Below are 19,141 nucleotides of genomic sequence, written 5' to 3'. Positions count from 1 at the left end.
TGAAATAATTATTATTGGGGTTTTGTGTAAATAACATTGAATTGAAATTTGAATATTTTATGTTGAGTATTTCACTCGAGGCCTCTTACTGTCTTCCGGTTGGGGGGATGAGGTTTTTAGGGTTAGGGTAAAGCGTTACTGTCCGCTGGTGTAATGTCTTAGTGCTGCCGCTGGGCGGCCGCTAATGTTTATTCACGAGCTACACGTGGTTTTGGTCCACGGTAAAAGCTGGAGAAGTGAGCGGCGCACAGCGAGAGGCTTCCAGAGCAGCAACATGTCTCTGTACCGCAACTCCGCCTGGTTCCTGAAGGGAGTGACTGAGTTCACCAGGTAAGACATTTGTCCTGTTGTGTGTGCGCTGTGGGAGCCGGAGAGAGTCTGTGACTGTCCTGCTGTGCATCCTCAGTAGTGTGTGTGTTTGTGTGGAGGATCAGCACTCAGACTTTTCTTATAACTGAATGACTGAAAGTTGATGGTAAACTATTTATAGCCAGCTTATTATAATCAACTTAAATGTGAATAAAACCTTTTTCGTTAACTAAAATAAAAATGATAACCAGACCTTTGAAAGCATTCAAACTAATTAAAGTTTAATATAGTAAACTTTGGTATCACAAACTGCCTGATGAGGGTTTGATGGACGTTTTTATTGAGGCTTCGGGTGTGTGCAAGAGCTTTTGTGTCGACTGTTTTCAAAAAGTTCTGTTTATATTGTAATATCTAAATTGATTTGAATAACCCTTACCTCTGACATTTGGTGTAAATAAAATAAATTCATAAAGACTAAAACTAACACTGAAACTAATAAAAAAATAATCAAAACCAAGCATTTTCTAACAATACAAAGTAAACTGAAACAAAAAAAACACTCTGGAAGCTAACTGAAATTAAACTGAATTTAAAAAGAAATAAAAATAAAAACTAATAAGAAAATACAAAACTATAATTACTCAAAACCATAGTGACAGTAAGAAACGCCCACTGAAAGCAGTGTAAAGTATGAATAGATTAGGGGGTGGCTGCTGCTAAATGCTTCCTAATGTTAAAGTGAATGTACATTCCTGTGAATTAACTGTAAGTGTTACAGCACACTGTGTATTACTATGTTACAGTATTATCTTAATGATCAATTTTGATGTTTGACATTTGAAAGTGTGAAAATGAGGCTGCAGACTTAAGTCGCGGTTTATGATCACAGATGGAAGGTTTTAGCAACAGACCCCTGAACATCACAGATTTGTGAATCAGTGTACACTTTATAGTGACTAAGCAAGAGGTTTGTAGGACCATAACTCAGTTTTTGAACAATAACAGGGCTCTAAGAGCTTTATCAGTCTTATGTGATCTATTGCAGCCCCGAGATGCCTTTCCTCATCAGTACACAGCAAGCCAAGTGTTTTGCAGAGGTGCTTTCGTGATTGTTTCCCTTCTCTCCTTTGTTCTGTGTTATCTTATTCTCCCAGAGAGCTGCCCGACAACCCGCTCTGACCCTGCACTAATAGCTCTCTGCATGACACCATCGAACAGAGCAGGCATTTAACCTCAGTAATTCTCTCTCTGCCTGTCCCCTTTATGCCCCACTTTGACCGCCCTTAACAATGGGGGGAATTGAGGTCCTTGGTGGCACACACGCTTAGACACACGCATACTCATAAATGACTGCTGTTGTCACCACCATCACTCTCATCCCAAACCTCTCCTTGACAGAGACGATGCCAGGCACACACTTTCCTTCATTGTATCTGTACAGTAAAGCTGTGAGGACATTTACAGTCAGCAGGATGATCTCAAACACTCACCCCTCAAACACAGAGGCAGAGCTAAATCTGATGGCAGCAGCAAATAAGCAGGCAGCTGGTATATATATGAAATGCTGTAGGTGTTGATGTTTTACAGGAATGCCTTCTTATCAGCGTCTAAGCGGTTTGTGGAGAAGGACCTGGAGGTGTCTGTGGCTGGACGTTCCTTTATGATAACAGGAGCCAACAGTGGCATCGGAAAAGCCACTGCCATGGCCATCGCCAAGAGAGGTACCACACCTATGACCCTGTTTGTCTACAAATCAGCCCAAACATGGCAGACAGGAAAGCAACACATAGTAAAATCGCTGAGAGAAAGAAGCAACATGCATATCCATATGGATCTGTGAATTCATAAAAGGCCCAACTCCACATTTTTTAAAAATTCCAATTCCAACACTAAAAAACACTCAAGTATTTTTTTTTTTTGTAGTTTTACAACACACAAACGTTGGGGTAAAATGTAAATAAAAATAAAATGTAATGGTTTGCAAATCTCATAAATACAGATGTTAAATATTTAAACATCAATTGTTTAAACTGATGCATAATTTTAAGATAAATAAGATTTTGAATTTGATGGCAGCCACACGCCACATAAAAGTTGATTGTCACAGTGTAGTGATTGTGTTTTCTTTTCATGATGCGCCAAATGTTTCAGCTGGGAAAAGGTCTGAAAGCTCACAACCCTCACTCTACTACTATAAAGCCATGCTGTTGTAACAGTATGCAGTTTAACATTGTCAAGCTGAAATATGCAAGGCCTTCACTGAAAAAGACATTGTCTGGATAAGAACTTTAACCTCCAGTGAGCTGTGATCATAGACAGTGATTTCTCGAAGTGTTCCTGATCCACTGATATCCACGAAAGAATGAAGTCGGTTTTTAATGCAGTCCTTGGGGGGCCTGAGGATTAACATCCAATAATAATTTTATGTCTTGTCTTTTGTGCAGAGAATCCGATTACTTTTTTCAAGTAACAAGTAAAGTAAGGGATTACTGTTCCAAAAAAGTAATTAGATTACTGTTACTTTCCCGTAAGCACGCTGCGTTACTAAACCGTGATATTGTTTGGGAGAGTGTCTCGTGACAATGACGTGCAAGCACGCAAGTCCATGGCAGCAACAGACGTGTGTAGACCAACAATGGATAATATGGAGTGCGGGAGAGAGTACAACCATGCAGTGTTTAAAGCTTGAAAGTACTGACATTACTTTGAATTTGATTCTGTAAAAAGTGACAAAAACATTAGCGTCTGATGTAAACTCTGCGTGGGAAGAAAACTTCTTTCTACAGCGAAAAATTTAACTTCTAATCTGAGAAAGCACCTAGCACAGTGTCAAGGGAATGTGAAATTCACAAAGAAACCCCCGGATCCCCCCACTGACATGACCGCTGCAGCACCGGGCAAACCTCCACCCACCCCACTCCTCCTAAACAGGTGAAAGAAGACTTAAGGGTGACAGGAGTTGGTGCTGCTGAATCTTTGATTTATTTATTTTTTGCTGTTTTACTTGCATCTATTTGAAAGAGTGAGTGTAAACACACAAAAAAAATATTTTATATGCTGGAATATGTAGAAAATAGGTTTAAAGGTTAAAGAATTTCTCCAAGTCAAAGACAGTTGCATATAATTTAATTTTTGCTTGATGCAATGTGCATAAAGTTTAAAACTAATAAAACAAGTTTTAAAAAGAGACTTTTTCATTTGATTTGATTTTATATGATGGATTCTGCAGATTCTGCAGAAAAAACAGAATTAGGCTGAAAGGTCTATTGCTTTATTACGTATTCAGGTTGTGTATCATGTTTTTAAAATGTAACTAAGTAATAAAGTAACTAAGTAATAAAGTAACTAATTACTTTTGAAAATAAGTAATTAGTAAAGCAATGGGATTACTTTCTTGGAGAAGTAATCATAGGGTGACCATATTTTGATTTCCAAAAAAGAGGACACTTTAAACAATGCCTTCTCTGTGCGGTTAATTAATTGTGAAATAAAATATGTCATATAGGCTTTTACAAGTCAACAAGTGCAAAAAAATAACTTAAAAACCTCTGGAATTAAATAATGGTACGGAAATAATGCCTCATCTGCATTAAAAATTACCAGTACTGGGTTGGTATGAGGGCTGGACTGGGACAAAAAATTGACCAGGGCATTTTGACCCACCAGGTATTATAGGAGCCATAAGCCTCCCCGGGAAAGTCTATGCCAGGGTGCTGGAGAGGAGGGTTCGTCCGCTAGTCGAACCTCGGATACAGGAGGAACAATGCGGTTTTCGTCCTGGTCGCGGAACACTGGACCAGCTCTTTGTCCTCTCGAGGATACTTGAGGGTGCATGGGAGTTTGCCCAACCAGTCTACATGTGTTTTGTGGACCTGGAGAAGGCATTCGACCGTGTCCCTCGGGGCGTCCTGTGGGAGGTGTTGCGCGAGTATGGGGTGTCTGGCCCATTGCTACGGGCCATTCAATCCCTATACAACCGTTGCAAGAGCTTGGTTCGCATTGCCGGCAATAAGTCGGACTCGTTCCCGGTGGGTGATGGGCTCCGCCAAGGCTGCCCTTTGTCTCCGGTTCTGTTCATAATTTTTATGGACAGGATTTCTAGGCGCAGCCAAGTGGCGGAGGGCTTTCGCTTTGGTGGCCTCAGAATCTCATCTCTGATTTTTGCGGATGATGTGGTTCTGTTGGCTTCATCGGGTGAGGGCCTCCAGCTCGCACTGGAGCGGTTCGCAGCCGAGTGTAACGCAGCGGGAATGAGGATCAGCACCTCCAAATCTGAGGCCATGGTTCTCAGCCGGAAAAGGGTGGAGTGCCCACTCCGGGTCGGGGATGAGTTCCTGCCCCAAGTGGAGGAGTTCAAGTATCTCGGGGTCTTGTTCGCGAGTGATGGGAGAAGGGAGCTGGAGATCGACAGACGGATTGGGGCTGCGGCTGCAGTAATGCGGACGCTGCACCGGTCAGTCGTGGTGAAGAGGGAGCTGAGTGTAAAAGCGAAGCTCTCAATTTACCGGTCGATCTACGTCCCTACCCTCACCTATGGCCACGAGCTGTGGGTAGTGACCGAAAGAACGAGATCGCGGATACAAGCGGCGGAAATGAGCTTCCTCCGAAGGGTGGCTGGCCTCTCCCTTAGAGATAGGGTGAGAGGTTCGGCCATCCGGGAGGGGCTTAGAGTAGAGCAGCTGCTGCTCCACATCGAAAGGAGCCAGCTGAGGTGGTTCGGGCATCTGGCAAGGATGCCCCCTGGGCGCCTCCTGGGCGAGGTGTTCCAGGCATGTCCCACCGGGAGGAGGCCCCGGGGCAGACCCAGGACACGCTGGAGAGATTATATCTCTCGGCTGGCCTGGGAACGCCTTGGTATTCCCCCGGACAAGCTGGAGGAGGTGGCTGGGGAGAGGGAGGTCTGGACCTCTTTGCTTAGGCTGCTACCCCCGCGACCCGACCTCGGATAAGCGGATGAAGATGGATGGATGGATGGATGGATAAGCCATAAAGCCTTTGAATGAAAACAAACGCTGTTGTGACAGTGATGTACACAGTCTTGTTGGTATATGTATGAATTCTATACATTTCAGATAATTATTTTTTAAAAGCAAGACATTTTAAATGAGAATAAGAAAGAAAAGTATTTCTTTGAGCCCCCCTTTCCCTACCTGGCCCCCTGGCAAAACTTTGCTAGACCCACCCCTGCACAGTTACCAGCTGTCAGCTACATAGAAAAGGATCCTGGTGTTATTTGTCTCTCAGAAACAGATCATAACTTCCCTTCAACTCATTCATGTCACCTAAAAGGCAAACCTGTTTCTCCATCACCTGTTCAGCTCTGATGATCCAGTAAGGACATCTCCTGGTTTCATCTTCATGTTTCCCTCTCACCACATATCCAAACCGATATCATATCACTATCAGTAACATCATAGCACCCACCCAGCTGTATAGAAACTCCGTCATGCTAGCTAGTACGCAGTACGAGTTATTGTAACTGACTGTAAAATGTCAGCACAACAAAAATAAACTACACCTGAACTTGGTTTATATCTGACCCAGATAGACTGCAGGTCGTAACTTCTTACCCGAAGTTCAGTTCACCTGACACTCATCCACCTGCTGGCCCCTGTGGAAGCTCCGCCATAGACACCACCAAATAACTGAGTTATTTTTACACACCGGTCAGCATCTGGCCAATCCACCACCTTTCATTGTTTATACCGTTACAAAACAACAACAACAACAAAACCATCGGCTGTAAAAACAAAAAATCACCATCGGCCCACTGCGCAAATGCCCGATGGCCAGTCCAGCTATGGCCGGTACGAGAGAAATTTCTTTTGCAGTTCATCTGAAAAGATGCACTTGCGCTTTGGGATCTTTTAAACATCATTAGGCGTGTTGGTGCGCGCTGTCTGTCCCGTCTATGAGTGCAGAACAAGCGCTCACAAAGCAGCAGTTTCGGGGATGGCGTCACACACATGGGTCCTCTGAATACAGGAAAACCCGGACATTTTTATGAATCTCAAAAATCCCCCCGGAAGCCCCGGACAGAACATGAAAAGTGGACATGTCCGGGGAAAAGGGGACAGTTGGTCACCCTAAGTAATCAGTAATTAGTAGCAAATTACTATATTCAAGTAACTTGACCAGCACTGCTTTTGTTGACAGAGATCTCGCTCTCCAGTTCATTGAATCTTTTTATGATATCATGTACTGGAGATGAATAGATAGTTAACTTTAGAATTTTATGTTGAGGAAAATAATTCTCAAATTTTTCCTCAATTTTCAGACAGTTTTTTCCAGATTGGTGAACTCTACTTCAGAGTAATTGCGTCTCTAAGATGCTCTTTTTTTTTATACCTAATCATGTAACAACCTGTTGCCAAGTAACCTAGTTAGTTGCAAACTGTTCCTCCAGCTGTTTTTAGTACCACTTACTGTTCCAGCCGTTTGCCGCGCTCTCCTAACCTTTTTAGGGGACTGTTGCTGTCATTAATTCAAAATGAGGAAAGTCTTAAATTTCTGGAAGTGGGGTTGTATGTGAGTAATAATAAAACAAAGTACATTCACAATCGAGTAAAACTCTCAAGTGCAGGTTTTAAGGAAGCAAACAGTTCCAAAATAGTGGCCACAAAGCACATTGATGCTCCTTAAAAGACTTTTATAATAATAATAATAATAATAATAATGGATTGCATTTATATAGCGCTTTTCTAGACACTCAAAGTGCTTTACAATTCCACTATTCATTCACTCTCACATTTTCACACTTTATATTTAAAGATTGTAGTATTCATTCAATTTTTCAGGAAAAGGTTGATTTTAAGGTCCTTCTTTATCTTGTCATTGTATTCAACTGCTTATTTCCATTGCTAGTACCATGATTTATGTCTTTATATCTTTGCCACAGGTGGAACGATCCACATGGTGTGCAGGAATAAGGACAAAGCTGAGGAGGCAAGGGCTGATATTGTCAAGGAGACTGGAAATAAAGTACAGTGTGACTCTCTTTTCATCAACAAGATAGACTTGCACAAACAACCTTTAGTTTTACACCAGAGTTGACATTGATATTCATTCTGCTAAATGTCTGGCGTCATTACAGGAGGTCTATGTTCATATCCTCGACCTGTCTGAGACCAAGAAGGTCTGGGAGTTTGCTGAGGGCTTTAAGAGGAAGTACAAGTCTCTTAATGTACTGGTGAGCAACATATTAGTCTTTTGGGGGGGTCCTGGCAACTGCGACCACTGAATGATCATATATTGATATGTTTTAGATCAATAATGCGGGTGCCATCATGAGCCAGAGGGATCTGAATGCAGAGGGGCTTGAGAAAAGCTTTGCTACTAATGTCCTGGGTGAGTCAAAGATCAGACAAGAGGTATGAAGACCAGTCTGATGAAAGGGAAAAATGGAAGATAGTTAATTTGTACTTCAATGTTTGGTCTTCTTCAGGGGTTTACATTCTCACCAAGAGTCTCATTCCACTGCTGGAGAAGAGTGTGGACCCCAGAGTGGTGAGTCTGATCATTCAACCCATGTTCACTGTCGGTCCACATAAAGTATTCACTCCTACAATACTGTGCAAAAGTCTTGAGTCACCACCCCTTTCTTTATATTTTGCTTGGAAAATGGGACATAGGTAGGTGATTTATTGAACCTTGTGCCAGAATACATCCAAATAAAGTATATAAGGCCTCAGTTGTGCAAAATTCTAACAAGCTGGAAAGTTAGTATTTGATATGACTGCCTTTGTTCTCGGACTCAGCCTGAATGCTCTTTGGCAAGCTCTCTTTTAATTTCTTTAAGTAGTTTTAAGCAATAGTTCTCCAGGTTTCTTAAAGGACATTCAAAGCTCTTCTTTGTTTTACTGTCTGTCAATATGATCCCACCATGAAACATCAGCCTTTTCCCTCAGTTTCCCTTCTTTAAGAATGGCTTTTTGACAGTCTGTGATACCACCTCTGATGAGGCTTCAGTGAACTGAAGCCCCAGATGCATTCCTCAGGTCCTGTATCAGACCTTTGCTAGATTATTTTCTCCTGTTTCCTAAAGACATGACTTAATATACTGCTTTACATCTTTTAGGCCTGTCACTTCTTTTGTCCTCTACTTGTCTAGCTTCCTCAGTTCTTTAAGGACACGCTGGACACTTGTACTTTTTTGTAGATTCGATTAAAAAATGCAAACATTATTTTTTTTAATTGACAAGCTGCTAGTAAGAAAATGTCAAAAGATGCAATTTAAAATCATTCTGTTCAACAACATTGGTTCATCCCTTGTGTTATTAGCATTTTTTTCTTGAAAGATTCATATTTCACTGTTTAGTGGCTTAACAAACAACAACAAAAACACTCCTCTAAAAATGCTCATCTACAAAGCCTAGAGTGAAAATGTGTGGAAAAGTAGCCAATGTCCAAAGAAAAAGTTCAGAATGCTGAAGAACTTGTGCTCAAGACCACTTTTCAAAATGACAGGAAATGTCTCGGTCCCTGTAAGCAAAACAAAAAGAAATGAGGAGTGTTTCAAGAGTTTTGCACAGTATTGTATATTGTTTTCAGAAACAGTCAGTAAAATATGAGGCTCTGGCCAACATAACTGGACAGTGTAATAATCAGGTAATGAGTCCGAGCTGTTGCATGAGGGCTATTTAATAGGTGAACAAGGATTCGCACAAGTAAACATTGCAGTAACACAATGACAAATAAAATACTAGATCGGCAACACTTAATGCAGGATTAAATGCAGTTGTAGTGATAATAGAGGATTTGGGATAAGTGTGGTTTATTTCGGTTTCTGTATTTGTGATCTGGTTTCAGTACATTTTTGCTCACTAAACAAAGCATTTAGAGCTGTAACATTGGGTTTTAGGAAACTTGTGAATATTTGGGTGGGGGGGGTGTCTACAGATTAATTCTCATTCCCCTGTGTTCAGATCACAGTGTCATCAGGTGGAATGCTGGTGCAGAAGCTCAGGACAGGAAACCTGCAGTCTGAGAGAGGCCGCTACGACGGCACCATGGTCTACGCCCAGCACAAAGTAAGATCTGAACTGGAAGCATCTGCTCGTCACAATTGACAAGACTGGTCAGGTTTAACGTCCTTCAGCTGTCTGAGTTCTCCAGGAACCGAGCAAGTTTGAAAAGTTTGAAAATGAGTGAAAACAAGAAGAGTATAATTAGTCTTCTGGTCATTGTATCTATGTATCAGAATATGACAATTTTAAGCACAGTCTTTAATCAGATATTGAAAGAACATATTTATCTTTGGTATAGCTGACAGATGATTAAGTGATGATTTATGAATAGATTTAGGATCCACATTATATCAGTGGTTTAAAAATTTAAACTTGCATTCCAGAATTCAAAACTGAAAACTTACCCAGTGAGCAAACGTCTGGGTTCAGCCCTGATTGGCAGTTGGATATTTGACTTAAAAGTATCACCTGCAGTGTTAAAGGTGTGGTTCATCGCATGACAAAGACGGGCGTTCACAGTCGATCATTGAAGTACACGGATGTTAGATGCACTCAGACGTGCTTGATGATGTGTGTTCCAGAGGCAGCAGGTGGTGATGACAGAGCAGCTGGCAAAAACTCACACTAACATCCACTTCTCCGTCATGCATCCTGGCTGGGTGGATACTCCAGGTACACTCACATAAAGTAACATCCGAATGCTTACACAATTTACAAAAGCATTAGATGTATTCCATCTGTGTGCGTATTTAAATTGATTTGCTCTCTGTTACCTGTGTGTGTGTGTGTGTGTGTGTGTGTGTGTGTGTGTGTGTGTGTGTGTGTGTGTGTGTGTGTGTGTGTGTGTGTGTGTGTGTGTGTGTTTCCCAGCAGTGGCCAATGCTATGCCAGACTTTCATCAATCCATGAAGGACAGCCTGCGGACCCCAGAGCAGGGCGCCGACACAGTGGTGTGGCTGTCTGTCTCTGAGGCTGCTGTCAAAAACCCCAGTGGACGTTTCTATCAGGGTATGTTTTACAGTGCAAAATTCTTTTTTCCCCTTAATATGAACACAAAAATCCAAAATAAATGATCAAGATTTCCATTTAGGAATGTAAACTGGTAAGAGAATAGCACAGCTGAATTGTGTATTGAACAGTAGTGAGATGAATGTGCTGCATGGGGTGTGCGTATGTGTGGATTTGGCCTGTGTCCATTGCAGCTGGAGGGGACTGCTTTGGTGCCAGATACCACCAAGGAGCACTCACACACAGATGCACTTTTTCATACACACACTCACAAAATGTCCCTAGCGGCCTTGAAGAGAAAGGTTGTTGTCTGACAGCACTCTTCAAACTAGACATACATACTGCACTTATAATAATATTTTCATAATAATAAAACCAAAAGTGACAGCAACTTGCTGTAACAACTGGAAGAAAGCCATAGATGGCTCTAATTTTTTAAAATTGTAATTAATTTAATTGGATTACTGCAACTCCCTTTTAATAGGGCATGGCCAAGACACTTTGCCATGCCTGCAACTGGTGCAAAATGCTGCAGCACGGTTTTTAAATGGTAAAAGAAAATTTGAGCATATTACTCCAGTTCTGGCCTCCTTAAACTGGCTTCCAATTGAATTTAGGATCTATTTTAAAATTATTTTACAGCTTTTTTTAAAAATACTGGTCTCGCACCTGCATATTTGTCCAATCTGCTGAAGCCCTATGTCCCTCCTTATTAACTCCGGTCAGCTGAGTAGATGTTGCTCTCAGTCCCTAAATCACGGCTAAAACTTAGAGGAGCATTCTCTACTGTGGCCCTGAAGCTTTGAAATGCTCGTCCTCTTCACATTAGGCAATCTACTTCAGTGCTGGTCTTTAAATCCAGGTTAAAAACTAATTTTTATTTGCTGACTATGGCCTCAGTGGGTAACTGACACTGTGTTGTTTTTAAAGTGCTGTATAAATAAGTTATGGTATGGTAACAACTGCCTGCTTGAGCTTTTGCCACCTCATATACTTTGAAATTCAGACATATCTGAGGTGTTGGTGTATGTGTTGGCGCTGCTTTTGTGGTGGCCTACGGCAGGCGTTTATTGAGTTTTCTAACTTTGTGGGGGGAGTTTTGTTGTTTTTTAAATTCACCTTTTTTTTTTTTTAACTTTGTTTTTAACCTTGTTTTTAACTTGTGAGTGAACAGATTGTTTCCCTGATGTTACGGCGGGGTGCGCTGAGGTGTGTGGAAACAGGACCCAAGAGCAGATGATAACGAGTAGTTGAAAGTTTGAGCAGAAAAGTGATCCTTTATTTGATGACGGCAAGTGTAAACCAGGAAACCAAAATAAACTGACAAAACACTAAGAAACAAAAACACTAAACGGTACTGAGACCAAAACCTAAACTATAACTGTGATGGAAAATAACCAGCAATTACTATGACTAAGACTAATGATGAATAACAGGCGAAAACCATAACTAAGACTGAGGTCAAAATAAACAGAACCAGGCTAGAACTAGGGTAGAATAAACAGACGACCCGACAATGGCATGAAGAAAACAAAAGGCTTAAATACAGACATGAGGTGAATCAGGGGAAGTGGAAACATATGGGGAAACAGCTGACAGCCATAAACCTAATGACAGGACCAGGAGAGAAAAGCTAAATACAATTAACAGAGAACACATGACATTGTCAGAATAAAACAGGAAATACTAAAACTAAACATGACAACACAACTTAACAGACCTAATACGTGATGAATAAATACCAAACCCCAAAACATAGAAAACCCAGGAACAATAACCAATAACTGCCTAAACTAAAGGCAAAATAGGAAATAACACAAAAACTAATAACATATCAAAAACTACAAAGAAAACTCAGAGTGCTGGGTCGGAGACCCAGCCTGTGACACCTGATTTGTTTCTCATGTGTTTTTTTCCAAGATGGGGATTTTCTACCCTTTGTTCAGTCTCACAAACACTCTGGATCCTCCTAACTTAATTTTTTTATGTGATTCTAACTATTGTAATCTTAAGAAATCACTGAAAAAATTATTTCAATATGTCACCTGTCCTACAAGGCATAATAAAACGCTGGATTTGTGTTACGGACCAATTAAGGGGATATATAAGTCTGTGGCTGGACCGACAGTAGGTTCTTCAGATCACAACATTGTTCAACTCCTCCCTGCTTATAGACCTGTGATTAAGAGGGAGATGGTCTGTGTGAAGCGGTCAAAAGTCTGGACAAAAGACAGTTCTCTTGCCCTTTGCTGGTGTTTTGATTGCACTGACTGGTCCTTGTTTCAATAGAGCTCTTGTGACTTGGATGAACTTACTGATGTGGTTTGTAGCTACATTCCTTTTTGTAAAGACTCTGTGATTCCATCTAGAGAATTTAAGAGAGAGACTTTCCCCAATAACAAACCGTGGCTCTCCAAAGACATCAAGGATCTGATTCTTAAAAGGAAAATTGCTTTTAATGAGGTTGACGTTTCCCCTGTGAGGATATTGAGGAAGATAAGATAAGATAAGATAACCTTTATTAGTCCCACACGTGGGAAATTTGTTTTGTCACAGCAGGAAGTGGACAGTGCAAAAGTTATGACGCAAAAATTAGAATACAATAAGAATAAATACAGTACACAGCTGTACAGAATAGAATAAAATAATATACTATATACAGTAGAATAAAATAGAATAAAAATATACAATAAGATAAAAATAGAATACGAATGCTATATACAACTGAGTAAAAATACAACGATGCCAGAAAAGATTATTGCACTTAGTGTTATTGCACATGTGTGGATGTGTGTGTTTGTTCAGTTAAAGTCTTTGTTGTGGAGTCTGACAGCAGTGGGGAGGAAAGACCTGCGAAATCTCTCCGTCCCACACCGTGGGTGCCGCAGTCTCCCACTGAAGGAGCTGCTCAGTGCTGTCACAGTCTGCTGCATGGGGTGGGAGACGTTGTCCAACAGGGATGACAGCTTAGCCGCCATTCTCCTGTCACTCACCACCTCCACTGGGTCCAGAGGGCATCCTAGAACAGAGCTGGCGGTGAAGGTTGTAATAAAGGAGGAAGGAGGTGAAGGTTGTAATAAAGAAGCCTAAGATGAGGTACAAAAATAAGATTGAGGCAGAACTCAGTAGTAATAACCTTAAGAGAGCTTGGCAGGGCTACAAACGAAGGGTAGCTGTAACATTTGCTTAGATGGGTTTACCTCCAACAAACATTTGGCAGATAGTTAGTATTTAATCTTCGTTTTGAGAATCTTGATCGTTCTATGCAAACGAGTACACTAAGAGAAAGGACTGCCATTCTCACATCATTTTGTATTGATGAGAGGGGTGTAGCTAATCTCTTTAGACACACTAAGAGTAAGAGTCATGGACCTGACAACATCTGTGGACAGGTACTGAAAACTTGTGCTGATCAGTTGAGTGTGATTTTTTTTTTTTAATCACATTTTTTCTCTTTCTTTAGAGTTACAGACAGTATCTAAGATTTGGAAACATGCTGTCATTGTTCCAGCTGCTAAGGGCAGTTCCCCTAAGGTACTGAATAATTTTAGACCTGTGACTCTGACTTCTTTAGTGATGAAGACCTTTGAGAAGATACTTAAGAAAGAGATTTCAATGTCAGCTGAACATCACCTTGACCCCTTCCAGTTCGCCTATAATGCAGGAAGAGGCATGGAGGATGCTGTTGTCACACTCCTGCATTTCTTGTATAAGCATCTTGAGGACCCTAACACTCATGCAAGATTATTATTTGTTGACTTCTCATTTGCATTCAACACAATTCAGCCCTCCTAACTTGCCGATAGGCTTTATAATCATTTTAAGCTTGACCATAGTCTGATCAGTTGGATCCTAGACTTTTTGACTAATAGGTCATGGATTGTGACCTATTTGACTAATAGAGATAAGGCGCAGTTGGTGGAAGCTAGATCTTACTACAGCAGACACTTGCTTATCGAGTTTGAGCGAGCTATCCAGCAGTACACTCAAGTTACTTACATAGTCACAGGAAGAGCTAGCAAAAGGACCCAGGGCAGCACAAAGTTGGACACGAGGGATTTTACTGTTGAACACCACAATCAGTCTTCTTATCGTTTAAAACGAGGGAATTACTCAGGAACCATTCTTTGACCTCCTGCACGCATTCTTGAAAGTAGTGCAGGGACACAGCAAGGTCGTCAGTAAGTTCAAAATAGATCTGTATGTCATCGGCGTAACAGTGGAAGGCGATATTGTATTTTTGAAAGATTGCGCCTAGAGGGAGCAAATACAATGAGAAAAGAATAGGGCCTAAAACTGATCCTTGAGGTACACCGCAACAGACCGGTGCAGAGGAAGAGGAGAAGGTGCCCAAGTTAACCGAAAAGGACCTGTCAGCGAGGTATGATTTAAACCAGTCAAGGGCAGTGCCTCTAATACCCACAGTGTGCTCAAGTCTTAATAATAGGATGTTATGGTCCACCATATCAAAAGCCGAAGAGAGGTCCAATAAAACTAGGACCATAGGGCGTCCAGTATCAGTAATTACAAGAATATCATTAAGAACTCTAACCAACGCCGTTTCAGTACTATGCAATGGCTTAAAAGCAGATTGAAATTTCTCAGCAATATTGTTCGTGTCCAAGTACGCCTGGAGCTGGGAGAGAACTAGTCTCTCCAGGATCTTGGACAAGAACGAAAATCAAAAGTTTGGGACTGTAGTGGCATGGGGCAGCCTGAAGGATCTGCTCTTTACTGTTGACTGTAGAATATCAATGATAGCAGAACAATTAAGATTGTGATATATGTACAGTAAAATATATTTTTGCTGACATGGCTCTATTCTGGGAGCTCTCCACTCATGCATGCATGGAGAGACTAAGGTGGGAGGAGCAGCACATAAACCACAGCACAGAACATATGACCAGGAAATTATGCTTAATTTCCTGCTGTGGCTGACAGGGTGAAGGTGGGTTACAAAGTGGCTTGCAGGATTGCTGCACCTGTGGGCTGGCTAAATCGGTTTTAACACCTTTCCCAATGTAATAGTTGCCATTTGGATGTTTAGAAGAGTATCAACTGGCACAGGCAATGAGGTTAGCTCACTGTCAATGATTGTGGCTGAGCCTGCCTGAACCAATGTTATGACTGATGGTCAGTAAAAGCTTCTTTTTAGTAGAGCAGATTTCTTTGCAGGAATGTCCAAACTATTGAACAGTACAAAATAATCAGTTTTCCCACAATTTTTTTGATTGACATGTTTTAATGTCAAGTTTCGAGCACACGCATTCTGTAGACATAGATATATACATGAAAACTTGATGATTTTTAAGTTTTGTTTTTTGTTTTTTTCTGTTGTTATTTCAATTATATTTGCATGTTTGAAATAAAATTCTATCTATCTATCTATCTATCTATCTATCTATCTATCTATCTATCTATCTATCTATCTATCTATCTATCTATCTATCTATCTATCTATCTATCTATCTATCTATCTTAATCTTTTTTCCCCCCTCTGTGCACACAAACACATGCACTGCTACTACCATACCTATTCCCTCTGCTCTCTGGTCATTAAAATTCATTTGACTCACAGCTGTCATAAAAGCATGTTGTCACTCTATGGCTATGTAGCTGGTCATATAAAAATGACTTAACTCCTTCATTCTCTTCATTGACACCATAGTGGACCACGAAAATTTTATATAGTATGTAGTATATACCTTATTTATTTTAATTATTAATATCTGGGTTTGTTCGATTTTGTTTTTTTGCACTACATTAGATAACCTCAAAATAGCATTGTGAAAAATAACAATGTTGCCATTTTTGTTATTTGTGTGTTGTAATCTTTATGAAAAAACTAAAAAACACCTCTTAATCTTTTGAGTTTGGTGTATGGTGGGGTGCTGTGGACACCCAAGTTTGTGATTGCGTAGAATTTTTAAATCAATACCATGGTTCGTCTACTGAAAATCTCAGTGAACTTGACTTGAGGTCACATTTTCTGAAAATCAGAGGAGTTCCACATTTATAACACAGGTATGTCTACTAGGAGGCTAAACAGTAGCAATGTATTTATAAAGAATTACAAACAACAATTATTATCCAATTTATTTATTGATTGATTTCCTAATTGAAAATTGAAAAACAAAAGCCAAAGTGATCATTATTGGAGCAGCTTAATTAATTTTTGCAGTGTAATTTGCTGTTAATATCCTTTTCTAACCTCAGTTTGTGTTTTTGTCACGTTTGCCCAGGGTCAAAGAAGCAATGCTGGAGATTGCTTCTGTGTTCTCTTATAGTGTCAATACATGGGAACCTCTTAGAGAGGCCAGGGTTGAAAAAGGGATGCCAGAGAAGCTCCAAGGTTGTTATCCGCTGGTTTGCATCCAAGGCCAACATCTGTTTAATAAGGGTGACAAATAAATGTTGGCCATTTTCAGGTTCTCTTCCAACCTTCATTATCAAGACATTTACGTTTTAAATATCCAGTCTCCATCAGTGTAGATGCCAGAGTCAAGAATATGATCTTTCGGCCTCATGTATCCATGAGGGCATCATTTGATGGATTGACTGCAATGGCATTCATCTATTCTATGAGAAACATTTCCATGCCATTCCAATGATTTATCCCAATGTCACATCTCACATTCAGCTTGTCAGCCTCTAATTGAGTCTCTGTGACAAGAAGCGCAGAGTGCAGACAGAGGAGGAGCAATCGATCTCTCCTTTGTGGTCACAAGTGTAAATGTTTAGATGTATAGCCATGTTACTTCCCATGTTAACTTGCACATCCATTAGAAGGAGCCAGCAGGTCTATAGACTCCCTCTGACCTGTTGGGCTTTTATCAGTGGGAGACTCTGCACCTGGACTCACATGTTTGTGTGCGTAGGTGTGATGAGTATTGATCAGTTCACAGGTGAGGTGAAAATTGTACATTTTCTCTATTACAGAGTGCAAACTTTGATTTGTTTTACAGAATTATGGGTGTATATCCAAGTGTGACTTCCTTTGTGATTGTTTTTATGTCACAGGTCAGAACTGGGAGACACTAGAAGGTCGATGGGATCGTGACATAACCACCACAACCGTCTCCCAACACACACATGCGTACACACACACACTCCTCTCTCCCATAAGGAATGCCATTTTTCAGTCTGATGCTGACTTTCCTGTTTGAATTAGAGGTGCAAACATCAGTCTACTGTGATAAATTGTGTTTATCCAGGGCCAAAGGATCAAGGCGACTGTAATATAGTGTAAATTGATGAAGAAACAAAGAGAGGCACAACAAATGAGAGTGGAAAAAAATCCCAATGAAGTCAACATTGTATTTTGGCTGCTACAGAGAAAGGACAAAGAAGCTGAATGTGAAGCAGAAACAAAGGGATGGATGGATTTTAGCTTGAGTCAAAGAAGAGCAAGGCATGGGGGCATTAAGAGTGTCTGGAGGCCACACTTATCTCTTTCAGTGAGAGGAATGTGTACACTCACAGAGAGAAAATTAAGGTGTGCATTTAAGGAGAAGCATGAACAAATCAATGAACAGTTTAGCACCACTAGTCAAAGGGGTGCAGGATACTTTTAGGGTAAGACCAGGCTGGCGTTTGGATATGTGCTGACTTTCCACGACAGGTTATATGAAGGCTGATTTAATTTCATATTCCCCCTGATAAACAATTGAAATCAGTTTTATTTGACATGAAAATCAAACCATTGGTTAGACAACACAACAGTTTTTGTAAGTGCAACCCATCATGTTAACATTAGTGTTTGTGTGTGTGTGTGTGTGTGTGTGTGTGTGTGTGTGTGTGTGTGTGTGTGTTTGTTTGCAACAGACCGGAAGATGGTGTCCACCCACCTGCCTTTGGCCTGGACCCACAGCTCCCCTCTGGAGGAACAAAAGTTAATGTCTGTACTGGAGGACTTAGCCAAGACGTTTCAGTCACACTAAGTAGGCAGGAGACCAGTACAACACTAACGCAACAAGTTTACACCGACTGAGGCTGGGCTCAGATTTTTCTTTTTTTTTTTTAAACAGAACAGATAAAGTTCCCCAGGTGATGGAGTAAGAATGAATCTTCAGTGCCCATTTAAAGTGGCAGTGCTATCTGTAGCCGCTAGTTTTAAGTAGGAGTGTGAGTGCTAAGATGTGTTTGGGAATCCCAGCCTCATAATGCCAAACTAAAGTCACAGATGATGAAGGGATTAGCGAGATTTGTAATGCTTTATTACTACTTGAATAAAGAAGCTTTTTTATGTCTTTTGGACTTCATAAGAACTAAACACTTTATTGTAGAAGTGTTTGATAGTGATGCCTTTATAAGTGAGTTATTGTGTCGATTTGGAGATCCCTCATAAAGCACAGACAGCACAACCTGTCACTGAGACTTTTTAAAGTTGTCGATCAGATGGGAATCTGATGGGACCAAAGTCACACACGACCAGCCACGGGTTCAGTGTCCTGCTTGTGTTCTGATGACTTACAACGTAAGCATGTGTGTTTGAAAGCTCTGTAAGTAACCTGTGTATTTGCTTTACTGTAGTGTAGTTTTTGTAATGTTCAGGCTGAACCCAGACTGGTATTGTGCTGTACTCTTTATGAGCTTAGACACAGTGCAGCAGCATCACTTGACACATGCAATAAAATCTGTAGATTTATATTTGGTGATATCTGCTGAGCACCTTAAAAAAAAAAAAAAAAGAAAACCCCAAAAAAACCCCAAAAACAAACAAACTGTTTTACTTACTGTGACTGCACTTGACTTTCTTGTAAATGCTTGCTTGAATAAAGAACAGCAGTGCTCGTTTTCTGTGAGTTTGTTCAACAGTTCTTACAAGTGGAAAGAAAAAAACCCAACAACCCACAGTC

At 40.7% G+C, this 19,141-nt stretch overlaps 1 protein-coding gene across 2 annotated transcripts; it reads left to right on the top strand.

The window, feature by feature from the left end:
• The first annotated feature begins 55 nt into the window (after positions 1-55).
• On the top strand, positions 56-19,087 carry dhrs12la (dehydrogenase/reductase 12-like a). Of its 2 annotated transcripts, none has more exons than XM_014409511.3 (10): positions 56-330; positions 1,897-2,030; positions 7,208-7,290; positions 7,403-7,498; positions 7,575-7,656; positions 7,754-7,815; positions 9,234-9,338; positions 9,857-9,947; positions 10,149-10,283; positions 18,108-19,087. In XM_014409511.3, exons 1-10 carry the CDS (start codon positions 185-187, stop codon positions 18,221-18,223), a joined length of 1,050 nt encoding a protein of 349 aa, XP_014264997.3. In that variant the 5' UTR covers positions 56-184; the 3' UTR covers positions 18,224-19,087. The 2 variants fall into 2 exon arrangements, with proteins under 2 accessions (XP_014264997.3, XP_014264996.2); XM_014409510.3 differs by having other exon boundaries at positions 229-330; positions 10,146-10,283.
• The last annotated feature ends 54 nt before the right edge of the window (positions 19,088-19,141 follow it).

The sequence above is a fragment of the Maylandia zebra genome, linkage group LG14 (genome assembly GCF_041146795.1).
Source record: "Maylandia zebra isolate NMK-2024a linkage group LG14, Mzebra_GT3a, whole genome shotgun sequence".
Classification (NCBI taxonomy): Eukaryota; Metazoa; Chordata; class Actinopteri; order Cichliformes; family Cichlidae; genus Maylandia; species Maylandia zebra.
Note: the sequence above shows the minus strand (reverse complement) of the source record. Positions and strands in the feature narration are given on the sequence as shown.

Coding starts and splice junctions, on each gene's coding strand:
- dhrs12la (XM_014409511.3), top strand. CDS start 185: ATGTTTATTCACGAGCTACACGTGGTTTTGGTCCACGGTAAAAGCTGG. Junction 2,031..7,207: donor CATGGCCATCGCCAAGAGAG/GTACCACACCTA, acceptor TCTTTGCCACAG/GTGGAACGATCCACATGGTG. Junction 9,339..9,856: donor TGGTCTACGCCCAGCACAAA/GTAAGATCTGAA, acceptor TGTGTGTTCCAG/AGGCAGCAGGTGGTGATGAC.